The 20342-nt window shown below is 35.8% G+C and overlaps 2 protein-coding genes across 7 annotated transcripts in view; one reads left to right on the top strand and one right to left on the bottom strand.

Moving 5' to 3' along the window:
• The window catches only part of NDUFAF2 (NADH:ubiquinone oxidoreductase complex assembly factor 2), a 180388-nt gene extending 177432 nt beyond the window's left edge, over positions 1-2956 (bottom strand). For all 4 annotated transcript variants that reach the window (XM_082382499.1, XM_082382501.1, XM_082382500.1 and 1 more), the window contains exon 1: positions 2744-2956. In XM_082382499.1, coding sequence (XP_082238625.1) covers positions 2744-2870 — 127 coding nt within the window. In that variant the 5' untranslated portion in view covers positions 2871-2956. The remainder of the gene's footprint in view (positions 1-2743) is intronic.
• Positions 2957-3017: 61 nt separating this feature from the next.
• The window catches only part of ERCC8 (ERCC excision repair 8, CSA ubiquitin ligase complex subunit), a 62686-nt gene continuing 45361 nt past the window's right edge, over positions 3018-20342 (top strand). The window contains exons 1-2 of one of the 3 annotated variants that reach the window (XM_082382421.1): positions 3018-3207; positions 16192-16287. In XM_082382421.1, the coding sequence (XP_082238547.1) occupies positions 3131-3207; positions 16192-16287 (173 nt within the window). In that variant the 5' untranslated portion in view covers positions 3018-3130. The remainder of the gene's footprint in view (positions 3208-16191; positions 16288-20342) is intronic. The other 2 variants (XM_082382425.1, XM_082382422.1) reach the window with 2 other exon arrangements.

The raw sequence follows: 20342 nt of genomic DNA, 5'->3' as shown, positions 1-20342 counted from the left end.
TTCTCTTACTAAATAAAACCCTATGTGGAAAATATAGTAGTTCTTTGATGACTGGCACCACAGTAATCAACTGAATTAAAAGAAAAATTAATTTCCTCTAAAGGGTTCTTAAACACTCTTCATTGATGGTGTTCAATTGTGCAATTCAAAGAAAACTCAAGGAGACCTCTAAAGAACCACCTTTCATATCAAGGAAATAGAAAAGTTAGATGGCTTATTTTTTGAAAACTTGCTTGAAAACAAACTAAAAATATTTTCCCTTGCTTTATAAGTAGAAGGCTTAGGAAATGTGTAATGGTACTTACAGACTGTATAACACATCTGTACCACAGTCCTCAATTATCTAAGAACTGAGACACACAGAGACATTAGACAGCAGCATACAGTGATTCTACTACATCATTGATAAAAGCCTGATTTTCTCACAATCAAGAGTACATGGATTCAAAATATCAAGCTAATTGAAGCATAAACTGGCATAAGCACTTTGGAAAACAATTTGGTATTATAATAATAAAATTATAAGATAAACATAACCTGTGACTCACAAATTATACCATTTTAGAATACACATGATTTTGTTAATTTAAGTCTTTCTTTAACGATACTGTATTTTCAATGAAATGAATACAAATTTTTTTTTAATGGTCAAAAGATTTGAACAAATACTTCACCAAAGATCCATGGATGGCAAATAAGCACATGAAAAGATTCTCAACATCCTCAGTCATTAGGAAAATGAAAATTAAAACCATGAGATAACACTATCTACCTATTAGAATGGCTAAAATAAAAATAAAAACAAAAAAAATTGACAAAACCAAGTGCTGGTGAGAATGTGAAACTAGAACTTTCATGTGTTGCTGGCAGGAATGCAAAATGGTACAACCAGTTTGGAAAACAGTTTGGTAGTTTCTTATGAAGTTAGTTATATATACATTTACCACACAACTCAGCAATTCCACTCCTAGCTGTTCACCCTAGAGAAATTATGTTCACACAAAATCCTATATGGGAATGTTTATAGAGGCTTTTCGCACAATCACCAAAAACAGTAGAAACAACCTAAATGTCCTTCAGCTGGTGAACGGATAAATAAACTGTGGTAAACCCATATAATGGAAGGGAATACTACTTAGTAACAAAAGTGAACTACTGATACATGGATAAATCTCAGCTGCATTATGCCATGTGAAATAAGCTAGACTCAAAAGACTGCATCTTGTATTCAGTATAGCTCCATTTATTATGCATGATGTTCTGGAAAAGGCAAAACTGTAGGAACGTAAAACAGATCAGTGGTTGTCAAGGGCAGGGTGAGGGAATGAAATACTAAGGGGTAGGAGGGACTTTTGGGGGTGATGGAACTGTTCTATATCTTGATTGTGGTGATACATGAGTGTATGCATTTGTCAAAAATCATAAAACCATACACCAAAAAGGATGAACGTTACTGTATGTAAATTATACTTCAATTTAAAAAGGTCAATCTGATGTTTTTTGTATTTTTTTAATGTTACCTGACAACTTATGGAAAAGAAACATTTTTCCCTCTGCTTCCTCTGTCAAGAAACACTTCACCACCATTCTAGGTTCTTTGTGGACTTTTTTTTTAAGACTTATTTCCTGCCCTGATAGAGTTTAAATGCTCATTAGGGAAACAAGTCTAAGATATTAAAATAAGTTACAGAAAAGGGCTAGGCAAAACAATTTTGAGTAATAAATCAAGGAATACACTTTACATATCCTCTACGAAGAGGAAGAAATGCCCTCAAGAGTTATGGGAAATGAATGGAACACAACTTTGAAAGGTCTTAGTGTTTCTCAATATTATTGGTATTATTATCATCTCTAACTTTCATGTGAGGATACTGAGACCTGGGGAGGACAAATACTTTGTCTGTGATCCCTCTTAGATCTCAAAGTTGAGATTCTAACCCATGCCTTTCTGACCCCAAAGCCTGAGATCTTTTGCATCGCGGCGCTGTAACAACACAAAAGAGTTTACGACGACTGCCACGTGGTGTGATCTCAAAGACCAGCAACGGCCCCTACCTCCCCAAACATCAAGACTTCGCAAGATTCCTACACAGAAACACGGTTAGCGACCTGTATCTTCAAGTCAGCGCAACAGGGTCTTGGGAGTGCAAACTCATGGGAAAGGTAACGTGGAGCCTTGCGGGGATCTCTTTTCCACACAGTCAGCGTGCATGGCCCTACTTCTGACAGTTTTGGCCTTGAGGAAGGTGACGCCTGGGGCCAACGCCGGAGCCACTGAAAAAGGTCAACACCACGAAAGAGGAGAGCGGAGGGGCTCAAAATACACCTCTTCAATTACCCCGCGCCAGCCTGGTCGCAAGGGGGTCACGGGAGGAGGAAAGGCACTTTCCTACCCCTCCCGGGACCCTTTGGTAAAAGACGTCCGCGGACTTGTCCCCGTCTACGTCGCCCGACCTCAAGGACCCACACTGGGGGGATTGGAGGGGGGCGGTCCTCCGCCGGCGAGGCTCTCGGCGCTAGGAGATACAGCGCTAGCGCGGCCGCGGCCGGGCTCAGGACACGGGCGCTGCGGCGCAGGGACGGCGGGCACCCGCAGGGCCGTTCAGCGAGAGCCCGTCTGAAAGCCAGCGGCCAGAGTAGAGAGGGCTGTGGGCAGAACGAACTCGGGTTGTCTACTCTGGTGATTACAAGTGCAGCACATCGTTTTTCGACCCCCCAACCGCTGCCCTAGCTCTCATCTCACCTCTCCAGTTCTTGTACTCTGGGATATAGTAGTATTTGTTCCCGAACCGGTCTGTGCCCACTTGCTCCTTCACTTCCTTTGACAGCGCTCTCCACAAGACACGGAACAAATTCTGAGACCAACCCATGCCTTCCCACCGGCTCCAGCGCAGGTCGCCGCGTGACCTGCGGGGAATCCCTGAGACCAAAGCGAGAACGCCCCGGCAGCTGACCCCGCCCACCGGCTCAGAGGAGTCCCACCCACCTCCTTCCGTACACCCTCAAGTAACGACTCTCTCCATTGGCCGGGTGGCATCATGCTTGACCAATGGGAGACTCCGCTCTACACCCCAGCTTCAGTGTTCTGTCATGGCGCCGTCCAGTTCACAAACAGGTGTGAAGGGACGGGATGCTAGGGTTTTTGTCGGCACGACAAGCGGGTTTGGACGACCCTCTTCGCCTTCGGAGAGCGGAGTCCACACGGAGGTAAAGAAAACCTTATTCTTTTCTCTAATATTCCGGTTAAAATCTGGGCCAATGGCTTGTTAGCTTTGCCTCACACTTGGCCGCCTCATTACCACTTTCCTCCCACCACAACTGGGCTTTACTCTCTCTTCTGTTCTGTGGCTCGAGAAAATAGGATAGCTTTTATATACCTGTAGGCAGGTGGGTGCGCACGCGGGCTCGAGTGAGGGCGCTGTAAATCTAAATGAGAATATTTTCATTTTACTTTATTCCTTCTCCCCGACTACCAAGGAATATCTGTCTTCCAAGAATTCGTTCTTTCATTTAGTCGACGTATTTAGTGAGCTGTTACTATGTGCCAAGCAATATGTTAAAGGCGGAGCATAGGCCAGGAATTGAACAAAGTTTAGCATGACTAGAGCAGAGAATTGTGGAGAGAGGGCCATTGACAAGAGATGAAGCTGAAGAAGTAGGGGAGGCTAGATGGGGAAGAGCCTTGTATGCCTGGTTAACAGGTAAAAAGATGAGAATAAGGTGAGAACTGTTGCATTTTGTCATTTGCTTAGAGAATGGATTGAAATTGAGAGCAAGATTGGGAGCCAAGTTAGGTAACTGTTGCAAGGAGAGAGTTGATGGAAGCCCGAGCCAGAGACGTGGCTGTTGGGACCAAGAGGGTGAAGATACTTGAAAAAAATCTAAGAAATAGAATCAACCAGCCATGGAGATTAATTGGATATAATGAATGATGAAAAAGGAAGCGTCTGCAATGATTCCCAGCTATGTGCCTTGTATGTCAGGGTGAATGATGGTAACATCTCTCCCCAAAGAGGGAGCAAGTTTTACTTTAATTTTGCTCATATTGACTTTTCCCATATTGCTTTCAAGGAACTTGTGAAGATTTCACTTGGAGGGTGCAGGACACAGTTGCATATAGTATATGTTTGATGCTCAGGAGAAATTTAGATATGTTTAATGCAAGATGATACGTGAAGTGAGGAGGACATAAGATCACCCAGGCACTATTTGTGGAGTAAGAAGAGAGAAGCAGTTCAGTGATTACAAACCTGAAAAATACCAACACTTAAAGTTAAGCAGAAGATGAGACTGCAGACGAACTGAAAAGGAGTAACCAGAGGGATTGAAGGAAAACCAGGGTGGTGAGGTATCATGGATGCTGAGGGAAGACTGTTTGAATAGGGAGCCATCAAATGTGTCAGTTGCTGCCCCCGAATCCCTCCTTTGCTCTCAATGGTTCTCCATCCCATTATTCTGCTCTGTTTTCTTCATTCAGTTTATTGCCACTGAAATTGTATTATATACTTATTTTTTTACTGGTATATTGTCTTCTAAAACCCTGTATTCCCATTGCCTAGAAGAGGGTTTGGCACAATTTGTATGATGTTTTGTGTTCTAAGATGTATTATCCTTACATTTTAGTATTATGCTTTTAGAATGGGTTTCTAGATAGTACATACAGTTTTAACTAAGTATTAATTTTTTTACTATGTTTTGGTTAGTTTTAAGCATGATTGGGGTTGCATCTCCTACTGTCCTCCAACCCCCGTTAGTGCACAGTTGACAGTAATTCCTTTTCAGCTAGGTCATCCACTCTAATAAAAGCATACAGGCATATCCAGAGTTTTTTATTCCAGTAACTGCAAGAACTCAAGCAAAATTTGTATGTATCAAAATTTGTCAGTCTGCTTAAATTTGTCAGTCTGCTTTGACTATGTGGCTTGTTTCCACCAAGTAGGTCTGCAGTTCTTCCCTAATGATCAGCAAAGTTTGGAAAATGAGTGACGTTGTCCATTATCTTTAATTTCAGTGACAGTAGCGGTACTTTTTTGAAAAGAAACAGCATTATTCTTTTTTCCCTCATATGATCAGAGGTCTTATTATATCAGTAATAATGTAAATCGTGTGCACCACTGAGGGTCTGAAAAATTTGGTTTCTTGTTGTCTTTTAATTCCAAAAAGTCCTTGGTCTGCGGAAGCAACTAAGTATAGCTCTTTAGCACAGTCAGAATTCTGTGACCTAAACCTCTTACTTCATTAGAAGAAATAAAATTCAAAACAGTGAAGGTTTCCTAACCAAATTGCCAGATTAATCCATCTGTAAATAGATTTCATTTCCTCTGTAAAACACTGATTCCCCAAGCATACTTAACACTTCTGGTTACAAACCTGTACTCTAGTGATCCCATGCACATCTCTCCCACCAGTTGCTTTGTGTGCTTATCAAAAGTCATTATTTGTCCCTAACCCTATTAATGCTAGTTTTATTTATTATTCTGATGATGTCACTTTAGTGTGAGCTGATGAAGTATGAATACAGAAATTGCTATTCTTACAAAACTAAATGGACCACTTTTGAAATACTCAGTGCAAACAAATGGCTTAAAACAAAATGAGACATGATTGAGACAATTATTATAAAAGATTTGGGGAAAGTGTAAAAAGATGAAACAGTCTTTCTCAACTTTGCCAGAATATTTAAAATAACATAGGGTATTTGGAAAAAATACTCATGCTAAAGTTCCAACCCCATAGATTCTAGTCTAATTGGTCAAGGACACTGGAATTTTTTAAAGTGCCCTAGCTGATTGTAATGTATAGCTAGAATTGAGAACCATTGCTTGAGAAAGATTCCACATTCAATTGCTTTGCATATGTCTTAGATTCCATATTCAGTTGCTTTGCATATGTCTTAAATTTTCACCCAACTAAAATACATAAATTAATAAATAAAAAACAAGTTTTAACAATCCCTGAAAATCATAGACTATATATAATATGGGTATGGTTTATGGAAGAAAGATGATATGGCCCTCTGTTCAGCACATTTCATTCTTCAAAAAATTAGCTAATATTCAGACAGTCTTTGCTTTGCATTGTAGTGCACATCCATAAAACTGATTGTGTAAGCTAAAACCTATGCAAAGTGATCTTAATAATTAATGAGGAAAATTCAAATTGTTCTGTGACCTTTAAAATTTTTTTTGGAAACACTGGAAGTCACTGTCAGTTATCTGTGTAATGTAAAATATTAGAAATGATGAGAACCAAAGTATATTTCTTTGTTTAAAAAAAAAAAACTTGTCAAGAGTAGTTTGAGCAGTGGTTGTCTTCTCATTGTACACTTACAAGTTGAGCATCTTTTCTTTACCTTGGCTAATTATCACACGCCTTTCTAAATTTGTGTCAGATTCCAACATTTTATCCTTTACATTCTCAATGGCTTGAAATATCTCTGAGAGTTCTCTTATTTATTTATTTATTTATTTATTTATTGCCATGTGGTGCGGCCTGCGGGATCTTAGTTCCCCAACCAGGGATCGAACCTGTGCCCCCTGCATTGGGAGTGCAGAGTCTTGACCACTGGACCACCAGGGAAGTCCTTGAGAGTTCTTTTAATGTGAAGATTTCTGCCAGCATCACTTCTTCAGGGACATATTCAGCCTTTTCATCACAAACACTTTACCTCATTTGTGTTGATAAGTTCACCTTCATTGATCTCTTCAGTCTGCATATCTAGAGTTTCTAAAATGGCAGCAATGTCAACATTCCCACAGTGAGATATTTCTTTTGTAATTCCATTTGCATTCAGTTTGAGTTTCACTTCCAGTATCATCACTTTGTATTGCTTTCATGCACTTTAATTATGTTTGCCAGTTCCCCCATTCAGTTATCCATTTTTGTGGAATTCCTTGTGGGTTTATCTCAGGGGCACAGAGGTAACAAAACTAAATGCTGTGTGTGAACTGAATAACAAGTGCACAGTGATCATCTGCAGACTTTGAAAGAAGTCATGCAAAGTGCTCACTAATTTTAATGTACATGTTATTTTCATAGTATCTTGTGGACTGAAAAGCAAGTATTGAACACTGTGCTTTATGCTATTACTCACAGTTAATTTACCATGGTAACTGAGATTTCAACCATGTTGTCGTGGTCTGGTATTAACTAAATCATGGTAACTGAAATTTGTGTGTATCAGACAATGCAAAATAAGGACTACTTGTATATTTAAGTTAAAGTGTTTAAGGTAGTTTTTTTTTTTAAGATTCCCCTCTTTAATGATATTTTAGCTTAACTAAACAAACATACAGTCCTATTTTATTCAAAGAAGATGTCTCCTGTCATTTGCCCCAGTTTCTTCCTTGTCGTTGACTACAGGCAAAGACATGAACACTAAAATGCAATGTTTATAATTCATACCCTCCTTTTTTATTTTATAACTCTACTGAGGTACAATGATATACACTAAACTGCACATTAGAGTATACAATTTGATGAGTTTTGACATATATATACACTTTTGATACCATCACCATAATCAAGATAACGATCATCCATAAGCCCCAAAATTTCATCAAGACTCTGTAATCCCTTTCTCCCTTCTTTCCCTGTTTCACATTCTTTCTACTCCAGGAAACTACCGATCTGCTTTCTGTCACTATTGATTAGTTTGTATATTTCAGAATTTTATATAAATGAAATTATTTTTTCATAGCGTTCTTTCACTCAGAATAATTATTTTGAAATTTATCCATCCTGTTGCATGTATCCATTCTTTTTTATTGCTGAGGAGTTTTCCATTTTGTGGATATACCATGACTTGTTATCCATTCATTTCTTGATGGGCATTTGAGTTGTTTTGGGACTAGTACATATAAAGTTGCTCTAAAGATTCATGCACGAGTCTTTGTATGCGCATATGCTTTTATTTCTCTTGGGTGAATACCTGGCAGTGGAATGACTAGGTATATGTTTCACTTTTTAAGAAACTAACAGTTTTCTAAAAGCTTACATTCCTACCAGCAATGAATGAAAGTACTGATTGCTTCACATTTTTATTTACCCTTTCCTGCTTTCTTTTGCATTATTTGAACATTATTTAATATTCTGTTTTAATTTATCTATTGTGTTTTTGACTATATCTCTTTGTATAGTATTTTTTAGTTATTGCTCTAGGAAATATAAAACACCTACTTAACTTTTCATTTTCTACTTAGAATCAATATTTTACTCCTTCTATTTGGTATATTGAAACTTTATCACCCTTTACCTTCGACCATATGTGTTGTTGCCTTATATATTAGATTTACATACATTGTAAACTCCATTGGACAGTGTTACAATTTTTGTCTTCAACCATCAAACATATTTTAAAGGAAAGAATAGCCTATTTACCTAGATATGTGTCATTTCTGGTGTTCTCTTTTCATTTCTGATATCCCAACTTTCCTTCCTATATCACTTCACTTCTGTCTGAAGAACTTTGTTTAGAAATTCTTTTAGAACAAGTCTGGATGGCTCTGTGGTTTCTGAAAAGGAATCTGCAGTTAGTTCAATCACTTGTTTCTCTATAGGTAATTTGTCATTCTCTCCGGTTGCTTTGAAATTTTCTTTGTTTTTAATTTTCAGCAGTTTGATTATAATGTGTCTCAGCATGGATTTCTTTGGGTTTATCATAGAGTCTATTCTGCTTCTTGCTTGCAGATTTATATCTTTCCACAAACTTAGGATGTTTTCAGCCATTATTTCTGTCCAATATTTTTTACATACCACTTTCTTCTTTCTTTCTGGGACTCTGATGACGTTTGGCCTTTTATAATTGTTACTTAGGTCCCTGAGGCTGTTTTCTTTTTTTCTTTTCTTTCTTCTTTTTTTTTTTTTTTTTAGTCTTTTTTCCCTATGTTGTTAAATTGTGTAATTTCAATTGATCTGTATTTAGGTTCACTGACTTTTTCCTCTGTCGTCTCTAGTCTGCAATTTAGTCTATCAGAAAAATAGTTTTTTAATGAAAATTAGATTTTTGATGAAAAATAATTTAACATTTTTCAGTTCTAAAATTTCCATTTGGTTCTTAATTGTATCTTCTGTTTCTTTGCTGAGACTTTCCTTTTTTAACATTTGTTTCAATTATGTTCACAATTGCTTGCTCAAGCATATTTTAATGGCTGCCTTGAAGTCTTTGTCAGATAATTCCAGCATCTGTGTCACCTCAGCTTTGGTGTCTGTTGACTGTCTTTTCCCATACAAGTTGAAATGTCCATGGTTTTCCATATGCAGAGTAATTTTGGATTGTATCCTGGACATTTTAAAATGTCATGAAACTCTGGGTCTTTTTTCAGTCCTATGAAGAATGTTGATATTTTTGTTTTAAGAAGCAATTGGTGAAGTTAGGTTCAGGCTGAAAGTTTTTACCTTGTTATGTTTGCCATGGTTCTAATGTCAATTCAGTTTTCAAAGCCATTTCAAATCTGCCCCCAATGTGTGCCGCTCAGTAGTCTGTTACCTGAGTGGTACTCTTGTTAGTTTAGTTTTCAGAATCTTTTGTATGCTACTTAAGGTCAGCTCCATGCATGCTCTGCTCAGTGATGAGTCCTGGAGTTCATAAATAACTTTATGAGGTTGCTTTCCTGAGCTTCTTTCTCTCAGTGATCTTTCTGGTACCTCTCATCACTGGGACTCTCCCTTTTGGTCCTCCTGCCGGAAACATTGGGTTCTAGTTACCCTGTTCTACCATACACTAATGTGTTTGGGCCCAGTTCTGGGCCTGTAAGTGAGAAGACAGAGGAAGAAAACAGTGGTGATTGGACCCACTCTCTTGGGATCAGAGCTCTGATGAACAGAGAAAACAGATTCCTTCCCCCAGAGTGTTGGCTCCCTCAGGTCACTATTCCCAGCCATTGCCAGTGTTGCTATCAGATTGCCTAGGGGCTGGGCCACAAGAGAATGGAGAAAAGAGAGAAAAAATATAGATGGGTGATTTCTACATGTCCTTGAGTATTGGAGTTCCCTTTTTTGCTCCTGGAACTTTCTCTGTCTGTGCCACAGTGCTCACTTCCAGGTTTCCAGCCAGGAAGTAGCAGAGGAGAAGAAAATAATAAACTGGCCATTGTTTTGGTGGTATGTTGGATATGGTGTTTCCCCCAGTCCAGTTGCTGCTATTTACTTTTTGGAGTCCTCAAATAGGTATTCCATGCATTTTGTTCACATTTTATAGTTGTATTTCTAGGGAGATGGGTAAAGTGTGCTAGTTATTTTACCTCAAACTGGAGTGGCTACTTTTGAGTATTGACTAATGAAGTGGATGATCAAATGAAAGAAATATGTCAAATCACAAAGCAAGTATAAAAAGTATGAGAGAAAGGATAAGAGATTTGGAGAGTAGATCCAGAAGACCTCAGAGGCAATAATAATTCCAGAGGGAGAACAAAACAAACAAGCAGAGACTAGATTCACAGACTAAAAAGGTTCACTGAAGTACAATAGGATTGATGAAAAAGACATAAAATTACAAATACCCTAGTAAATATATCTAGGAATGGAGAAAAAAAATATTAAAAGCTTCCAATGGTAAACAATTTATTCATAAAAGAAAACCAGGTTGACATTAGACATCTTAGCAGTTCTAGAGCCTAGAATGATATCTACTAATAAGAAAAAAGGACTGCAAGTCAGGAATCCAAATTTAGCCAATCTGGAATGATATCTACTAATAAGAAAAAAGGACTGCAAGTCAGGAATCCAAATTTAGTCAATCTGTCCAATATTGTGCATATGCTAAAATTCCTAGAAATATTTCACCCCTTTCCCCTTCAAGAAAAAATACCCAAGGAACAACATTAATTGATGAATAAATGTATTTGAACAAGGCCCCAGGGTACGTAAATGATGAAGAGGAGAGGAAACAGAGGAGAGCAATGAACCTTGTAGTATGTGTATGGTTAAATCTAAATACATAATAATAAACAAGCTGGAAATATATAACATGGCTGATAAAGATCTTTTTAGACATGCTTCAAAATTAGCAAAGGGGAATGAACAGCAACTTCATTGAACTAGCAAAATGAAAAGTTAAAGATAGAACTATGACATTAAGTAAACAATAAATAATATCAAGTGTATCAGATGTCATACCAAAGGTGAACAAGCTGATTCCTCCCATTAAGAAGCACAGATTATCAGATTAATTTTTAAATAAAATATAGCTAAAAGCTGTTGGTCAGAAATACCTCAAGTTAAAATATTTTTAAATAGTTTACAAAATTCTTAAATATTAAAAGTTAAAGTAGAGGATAAAAAGATATTAGACAATTGTCAACAAAATGCAGAAGTCACTGTTAATATTAGTTAAGGTGAGATTTTTGGTTAAAAACACCAAACATTGTAATAGACGATATTATTTGAAGCACAATTAATGAAGAATTGGTGTAATAAAACATGTATTCAAACAGTTAAATATATAAAGCAAAATGTAAGGAAAATTTGACACTAGTTTCTTTTCCAGAATGGTCCTGATATAGTAGAGAGAGAATACATACATATGGGGGAAATGGATAAACAACACACCAAATTTAATAGACATATATAACTTTACATCTCTTAGAGAATGTGCATGTTTTTTATATGTCAGTGGTACATTTACCAAAATTTTTATGTACTTGGCTACCAAGAAAACTTTAACAAATTCAAAAAGGTAGCCATCTTTACAGGTCATATTCTTTAATCATAAGCTAAAGAAATTGGAAGTAAATTAATTAATGAGAACATCACCATCACCTCTAATTCAACGTTTAAAGAATTAGGAATTACATTCCAGATAACTCTTGAGTCCAAGATGGAATGAAAATTGAAGTTATAAATTATCTAGAGAGAAAGGAAAACTATTTCTACCGCTTAGGGGAAACAGGGAAACTTGTATTCAAAAAAAATGTCATAGACTAAAAAAATAAAAATGAAAGTATTTCATCATTGAAGAAGATGAAAGGATATAATAAATTTTTTAAGCCATCTTAAGATGTTAAAACAAAAAGTTAAAAGGACTCGCTCTTTTCCTTACCCTCCTTACCCTAATTTCCTCTGCCTTCCGCCATATCTCTTCTCTTTCACTCCTTTCCCCTTCACTCTCTCTCCTTCACTTTCTCCCCTCCCTCTTTTCTCCCATATTCTCCCTACCCCTCTTCCTTCTACTTCTATGCTTTTGTGTGGGGGGAGTCCCCAAGACCACCCCCAGGTTTTGAGTATTCTCTGGAAGGACTCAGTATGCAGCATACAGTTGTACCAAATTACTCATGGCTATGATTTATTACAGCAAAAGTATACAAGGTAAAATCAGTGGAGGGAAAGGCACATGGGTGACTTGTGAAGGAAACCAGGCACAAGCTCCCAGTGGAGTCACACAGATAAGCTTCATTTCTTTAGCAATGAATTGTGACAGCTTAGGTGAAGCTGTCTATCAGGGAAGCTCATTAGAGAATCAGTGCCTAGAGTTTTTAACTGAGAACTGGCCACTTAGGCACTTTCTGCTTAGCATGTACCAAAATTCCAGACTCCCAGAAGGAATGTAGGTATTCATAATGTACATTGTTTGCTCCAAATATTAGTTTGGGCACAGTGAGCCATTCTTATCCAGAAATGATGGGAACCCTCCTGAAATCCCAGAAGGCAGGTAAGGGCCAGTCTTGGAAGCAGCCCTTTCTAAAGATAGCAGTCTCAGGCCTGCCATTTTAACTGTTTTTTCACACCTTGCCTCCTTCCACACAAACCCCACCCCTGTTTCCCTATTGTAGTACCCTCCCCCTTTCCCTTCATCTTAACCCCTCCTTCTGGTTCCCAAACAATTCAGACCTAAAGTATTTAGGTTGGGTAGAGGTAGGCTACCTAAAAGGCAGGGATTAGGTTGGCCTAAAGTGAGATTTCACTGGCTGAGCAGGTTGAGGAGGTAGTCCAGAGGTGGAGACAGGCAAGCTCAGCTGATCAGAGTGCTGAGAGAAGCAGAAATCAAAGCCTAAGCCTGGTAAGCAGCATACTTGTTGGGGGACGGGGTAGTAGTGGAGATGGGAGATGGTTACATACAGGGGAATTGATCAAATATAAGTATATTAATGATAATAGAGACCATGTTTTCACTGTTAGGAGAGGGAGCTCAAGGAAGGGATGATTCTCTTTGCACATGTTTTTATGATACTGTTTTACTTGTTATAAGAAGCAAATATTACTGTTATAATTTGAAAAGTCATCAGATGGAAAAATATTTTAAGAGGAAATAGACATTTCAGTGGAGAAAATGTAAAATATTATTTTCTGGTGAAATATTGAAGTTTAGAAATGGTAGAGCATAATGGTCTGGAGAAAAAAATGTCAGAGTTCAGATGTAGTTCAACCAATTATTATGTGATTTTGGGCAAATTACTTATGTCTTAGTTTTATAATCAGGTAAAGTGTTTAATAATATAATCTACCACTAGGAAAGTTACCACTTAGGATTACCATTTATTACACTTAATAAAGTGATTACAATGTCAGCAAATAGTAGGCTGTTAATTAATATTAGCTGTTTTTATTATTGATTAAGTTTAGACAAGTAATAAGTGTTAGACTGGATATTTGAATCTAAGGCTAAACTGTTTTCCAAGAGAAAAAGAGGAACTTGTATATCTTTAAATCAGACACTCGCTACTGTTAAAATGATTTCCAAAATGTTTATGGGAATTAATAGTACTGCTACTGTCACTGCATAAAAGTATCAGTATGTACCTTTCCTAGCACTGTGCATTGTTTTTTTAAAAAAAAATATGATAACTTGATAGGTTAAAAATTCTCATTTTATGAAACTTGACCCCTATTTTACACCCCTCACAAAAATTAACTTGAAATGGATTAAAGACTTAAATGTAAGTCCTGAAGCCATGAAAATCCTAGAAGAAAACATAGGAATAAAGCTCTTTGACATGGCCTTGGTAATGATTTTTTGGATATGACACTTAAAGCAGAAGCAACAAAACCAAAAATAAACAAGTGAAAAAACTCCAAAGGTGGGGAGGAGTGGAGAGGGGTGGATCTTAGGCCAAAGGAAAGCAAACTGTGAACGGTAGGAAATAAACACCAGGGCAGTGATGTGAAACTTTTGTCCATTTCAACAGCTTTTTTTCAATATAGGATAGGTTTTGGTTACTGCATACCTACCAACTACAGTGTTATATAACATGGAATAAGCACTCTTACTAAAACAGAAAAAAAAATCAGAAACAAATAAACAAGTGAGACTACATCAAACTAAAAAGCTTCTGTACAGCAAAAGAAACCATCAACACAGTGAAAAGACAACCTACAGAATGGGAAAAAATATTTGCAAACCATTTATCTGATAAGGGATTAATATCCAAAACATATGAAGAACTCATATAACTCAATAGCAAAAAAAAAAAAAAAAATTGAAAAATGGGCAAAGAACCTGAATAGACATTTTTCCAAAGAAGATATACAAATGGCCGACAGGTACGTGAAAAGATGTTCAGCATCACTAGTCATCAGGGAAGTGCAAAAACAATGAGACAACACCCCACACCTGTTAGAACGTCTATTATCAAAAAGGCAAGAGATAACAAATGCTGGAGTGGGTGTGGAGAATATGAAACCCTTGTGCACTGTTGGTGGGATTTGTAAATTAGTACAGCCACTGTGGAAAACCAGAATGGAGGATCCTCAAAAAATTAAAAATAGAACTACTACATGATCTAGCAGTTTCATTTCTGGGAATATATCCAAAGGAAATGAAAACGATAACTCGCAAAGACATCTGCACCTCCATGTTCATAGCAGCATTATTTACAATAGCCATGACAAGGAAACCTAAGTGTCCACATATGAATGAATGGATAAAGAAGTTGTATATATATACAATGGAATATTATTTAGCTACAAAAAGTGAGGAAATCCTACCATTTGCAACTACATGGGTGGACCTTGAAGGCATTATGCTAAAGGAAATAAGTCTGACAGAGAAAGACAAATATTGTATGATCTCACTTAAATATGTGGACTCTTAAAAGAAAAAAAAAACACTCATAGAAAAAGAGATCAGACTTGTGGTTACCAGAGGGAGGGGGTGGGAGCAGGAGGAGTTGGAGGAAAGTGGTCAAAATGTACAAAATTCCAGTTATAAGATAAATAAGTACTAGGGATGTAATGTACAGCATATTGACTATAGTTAACACTGATGTATGATATATAGGAAAGTTGTTAGTAAATCCTAAGAATTCTCATCACAAGGAGAAAAATTTTTTTTCTTTTTGTTGCATCTATATGAGATGATAGATGTTAGCTGAAACCATTGTAGTAATCATTTCACAATATATGTAAATTAAGCCATCATGCTGTATACCTTAAACTTATACAACATTGTATTCATTTATTTCTCAGTAAAACTGGGGGGAAAATCTTATTTAAATTAACATTATTTTGATCAATAATGAATTTAGAGATCATTTGGTTAAATTAATGTAAATGCTTTTTGACATCCAAAAGATTGAGACAAATTCTAATAGTTAACATTCACTCGGCACTTACTATATGCTGGGCATTGTTACGAGCACTTTTTATGTTTCAACTCATTTAATCTTAACGTCCTCACCAGGATAATGATGGTTTACAGTTATTGAATATCAGAAATTTCATTCATCTTAATTTGTGAGAGTACTTGTTAATCATTTTTATTTATATTTAATTTGATTTATTTAAATGTGCTTAATTGTTGAGTTGAACATGCTCGTTTTATACTTCTATAAGGCTTAAGAAACAAGGGAATTTTTTAAAAAAAACTGTAATTTAAGCTTTTGTCCACTAGATGTCCTCAGCTAAGTTTAAGTTATCAGAATTTAACTTTTTGTTCGTGAAAATTTGTTTCAGTTTCTAGCTACCTAAATTAAAAATTAATAAAATACACCCTTTAAATAAGAGATAAGATAATTAAGGCAATGCTTCAGGAGAAATTCTTTACATGTAATTGTTAGTACTCTTGTTATTTTAAAAATTTGTATAAGGTCTTTAATAATCTATAAATACCTTTGGATGTATGTTAGGAGATTTAAGCATTATTGTGATTTTTGACTCCATGTAATTTTGGTGAAATAAGGACGTTTTAATGTTAAATTACTTTCTTATTGTTTAATTTTTATTTTTCCTTTTCCTCCTTTTAATTTTTATGTTTTTCAGGGTTTTGGGACTGGAGTTAAACAAAGACAGAGATGTTGAAAGGATCCATGGCAGTGGAGTTAACACCCTTGACATTGACCCTGTTGAAGGGAGATAGTAAGTTTATTATATAATCATTTTTGTTCCTAAGTGAGATCCAGTAAAATCTTGCTTTCAGATTAATTTTGTGAAGTTTCATACAAATTAATAAGAATTCTAAATTTGTAGCATTTTAAATCTGGCATTATTAATTTCAAATAAATACAGAACATTGAACCTATGAAATGTTGCCAAATAAACATTTCCAAACTACTTTAATATAAATATATTCATTGTTAAATCAACAAATACTGAACTTTTTTGGATGCAGAGAGTGTGTAAGTGCTGAGGTATGTCTTTAGGTACTATTTCAAAACAGAGTTGTTACTCTCAAGGAGTCTAGTGGGAAAACAAATATAAAAAGCAGAAGTATATTTTGGAGAATTAAGTTTGAAGCACAGCAGACTTGTGTTTGAGTTCCTCCTGGCTTTATATTTATCAGCTATGTGGCCTTGAGCAATTTATCTAACCTTTCTAATTCACAGTTCCCTTAGCTACACAATGTAACAACAATATCTAACAAGTTTGTTGTGAAGATTAATTGAGATAATATGTATAACATGATTAGCATAGGACATGGCATACTGTAAATGGTTGCCACCACTGTTGTTAATCAAAAGCATTATCACCTATAGTTTTACTCCTTTCAATCCATTTTCCATACAACAACTGAAGTGCTTAGAAAAAATGTGCCATCTCTCCCACTTAAAACTCATCTACCCCACATTACTCTTACAAGAAAGTTCAAAACCCTTCATGTGGTCTATAATTAAGACAAGTGTAAAAGTAACTAAAGAAAAGTTTGTCTTATCATGTTCTGTTTAGCATTTGCCCCAAATTTTTATATTATAATGAAGTATAATTATTTACATTAAAATAAGCCAGAGTAGGTTCAATAGAAATCCATTTTTTATTTCCAGCCTCTGTCATGGTCTCACCTAGTAGTATATGAGAAACATGTACGGTGAACAAATGCTCACTTTAACACACGGTTAAATCTAAAAGATGACCTGTGATAATTCTTTTCTTCCTCCTGACCTTTTCCAGGCTCAACATAACACCTCCCAATTAAGGACAGCTGTGGGACATTTGCTTATAAAATAATCCAGACATGAGCAGCAAGGGATAGCTGATTTCTTTTGGCCTTAGGTGCTGGTAGAAAAAAATGTTCAGTACTCCAGCCAATCATTTGGGGTAGTGATCAGTTGTTTGACCTGTAAAGTACATGAATCCAGTAGGCTACCAGTTGGGAGAGTTAGTGAGAAATGTGGGAAGTTATAGATTACATGTGCATTAAATATGTGTGAGAAATAACAGACTGAGGAGTCTTTGCAGAGCATATACAAAAAAGTCAAGATTCTCACTACAGTGGTTTCCCCCTTTTCCCCCTTTTTGCATAGTAAAAATCTACAACTATTTATTTCATTGTTTGCTAAGACTTGTATTTTGCATTAAACCCTTTTGGCAGGAAAGAGAAATAAAAAGCAAAATGAATGTTTAATGGAAAATTAAATATAGGTCTTCTTTTTCTCAGAAAAATCAATTCACATGTAACTTGCTCAAAATACTTGTTAATATTTACCAAACACTGAGAGCTGTAGTGATACCACGGAAAATCAGAATGAAAACTAGAATACATAAATCTTGTAAAGAAGCATTTATTTCCAAAGTTAGGAGTTAATTGAAGAAGTCTATCTGAAAACAACATTTTAACAAATGCAACTACATAAAGTACATTTGTATATCATCCTGTGAAGCTTGGATTTTCTTTTATGTCTTCTAAATTCTTCTGAGTTAATTCCATGCATCTTTGGTACCGAGTTTTCTTGTCCACATAAAAACATCAAGTCCTGTCTTTTACTGTGTTCACTTTATTAGCAGGATAATAATTGTAGAGTTAAGTAACATCATTGCCATCAGATACTTCAACTACGAAGTCCATTAATTACAATAATATTCAATTTTTTCACCCAATTAATGTAATCAAAGGAAAGCTTTTGGAAGTCATTCTAGCAAAGATGAAACATCTTATGTTATTGTAAATACAATTTAAGTTAAGTCTAAAAGTTCAGCTTTGAAAACAATTGTTTTTACATTGATAGTACATGTAATGCCATGGTAAAAAACAGTATTTCACGAAGTACAAATATGCAGCAAAATGTTTTTGGAATTGTTATGGTACACATGTAACTCAAAACTGTTGAAACAAGCTGCAACATGTTATCAACCAAAATAAAAGCTGTAGTTGTTAAAATTTACGAAGATTTCTCTGTATACACAATGAGTAACTGAACCACAAAATTTTGTAATGAAGCTAATGCTGAGTATTAAAAAAAAAAACCTTCAGCATGGCATTACTTGCTATCTTTCTTTACTGCCCCATCATCAGTAAGATTTAGGACTATTTGAGCAAAGAACTTTGAAGAAGTACTTTTAAATTAACCTAATTGTCCTACAAATTGATATTGAATTTTTCTTAAAACAAGTCTATAAATCAGTGCTTCTTGGACATGCTGCTAGTTCATGAACCCTTTGTATCTGGTTCACAACAAGGTAAGGCACTTGTACCAGAATGTGGTACAAGTCACTAAGCACACAGTTTAGATGAGCTATATTTTTTTTTGTAGCAAGACTATCTCAGTGAAGAAAGAAGTGTGTTCATTTCTGGCACAAGCTCTTTATGTTGTACTATAAATAGCAAAGAAACTAAAGATGGCAAAATAAAAACCCAATGTACAACACTTAAAACAAATATAAGTGATCAAATATCTCAACAAACCACAAAATATGGATGAATGGGAGCAAAACACTGATAACTACAAAATCAGTGTGGTATCAGCATCTATACCAGGGGAGGCAATAAAAACCAATGGGGCATCTAATAGACCTGATAACTCAAAATAACTGACAGTTAGTTGAAAGCTCAGCAAGCCAATTTGACTACAACATTGAAACTGGGAAAGAATTGTGTACTCTAGTTGTTCAAGGGATTCACAGTAAGACCCAAAGGGGTTGGAGTGCTTTAGGCCCTATAATCTCTCCAGCTAATCACCTAAAGATGCCCTAATGGACAGAACCCTACGTTGAGGAGAAACTGTTTGGAATAGAATCCAAAGTGAGCAGTACAGGGACAATAGAAAGAAACAAGGGAAAAAGATGGATCAGATAAAAATTGGGGAGGTGAATAGAATCAGGAAATCTCTGAAAGTTAGCTGCCATATTTTGAGCATCTTATTTGAAAAAGAAGAGGAGGAGGATGTTCTAGAGATATAAATTTTAAATATTGTTATAAACGAAGCCTCCCTTTTAAAAGTTTAAGAAAATTAATTTTACATAAAAATGAGCAAAAGAATAGGATTAAGATCAAAGCCCATACAAAATTATTTTAAGAACAAAGAGAATAAATAGAATAATGTTCCTTTAGACAGTGTAGTTGTGCCAGAAAGATATGCCCACAAAATAGATGAGAACTCTAACCTAATATTTTAAAACTAGCTGAAAGTCATTTCTGTTTTTTATTTTCTTTATTTTTTTGGCTGCACTGTGTGGCATGTGGGATCTTAGTTCCCCGATCAGGGATCAGACCTGTGCATCCTGCAGTGGAAGCACAGAGTCTTAACCACTGGACTGCCAGGGAAGTCCCTAAAAGTCATTTTTAAAAGATAACAGTGTATGAAAGAGTAACATAAGTAGGAATTCAAAAAACTGAAAAATGAGATGATCAAACTCAAAGAAAAAATTAGAAAAGAAAGTTTCAGAAATGAAGACTAAAGCATAAGGAATACAAGCAAATAAAATATAAGAGGAAACATTTAAAAATCAAAAAGAAATGGAGAAAGGAAAAGTATTTGAGATACAGATGTATGTAGAAGATAGGCAAAGAAGATCTAACATACATATAATAGGAGTTTCCAGAGAAGAAACCCAAAAGAAGAGAATGGAATAAAGACTAAAACTATAATCCAAGGAAACATTCCTAGAATGAATAAAATCTGAAACTACATATAAGGGAAAGAGAATCATATTGTAACCAGACTTTGATTTTGAGCTTTATGCTCAAAGAAATGAAGTTT

The sequence above is a fragment of the Balaenoptera borealis genome, assembly GCF_965194805.1.
Source record: "Balaenoptera borealis genome assembly, chromosome: 2".
In the NCBI taxonomy this organism is placed as follows: Eukaryota; Metazoa; Chordata; class Mammalia; order Artiodactyla; family Balaenopteridae; genus Balaenoptera; species Balaenoptera borealis.
Note: the sequence above shows the minus strand (reverse complement) of the source record. Positions and strands in the feature narration are given on the sequence as shown.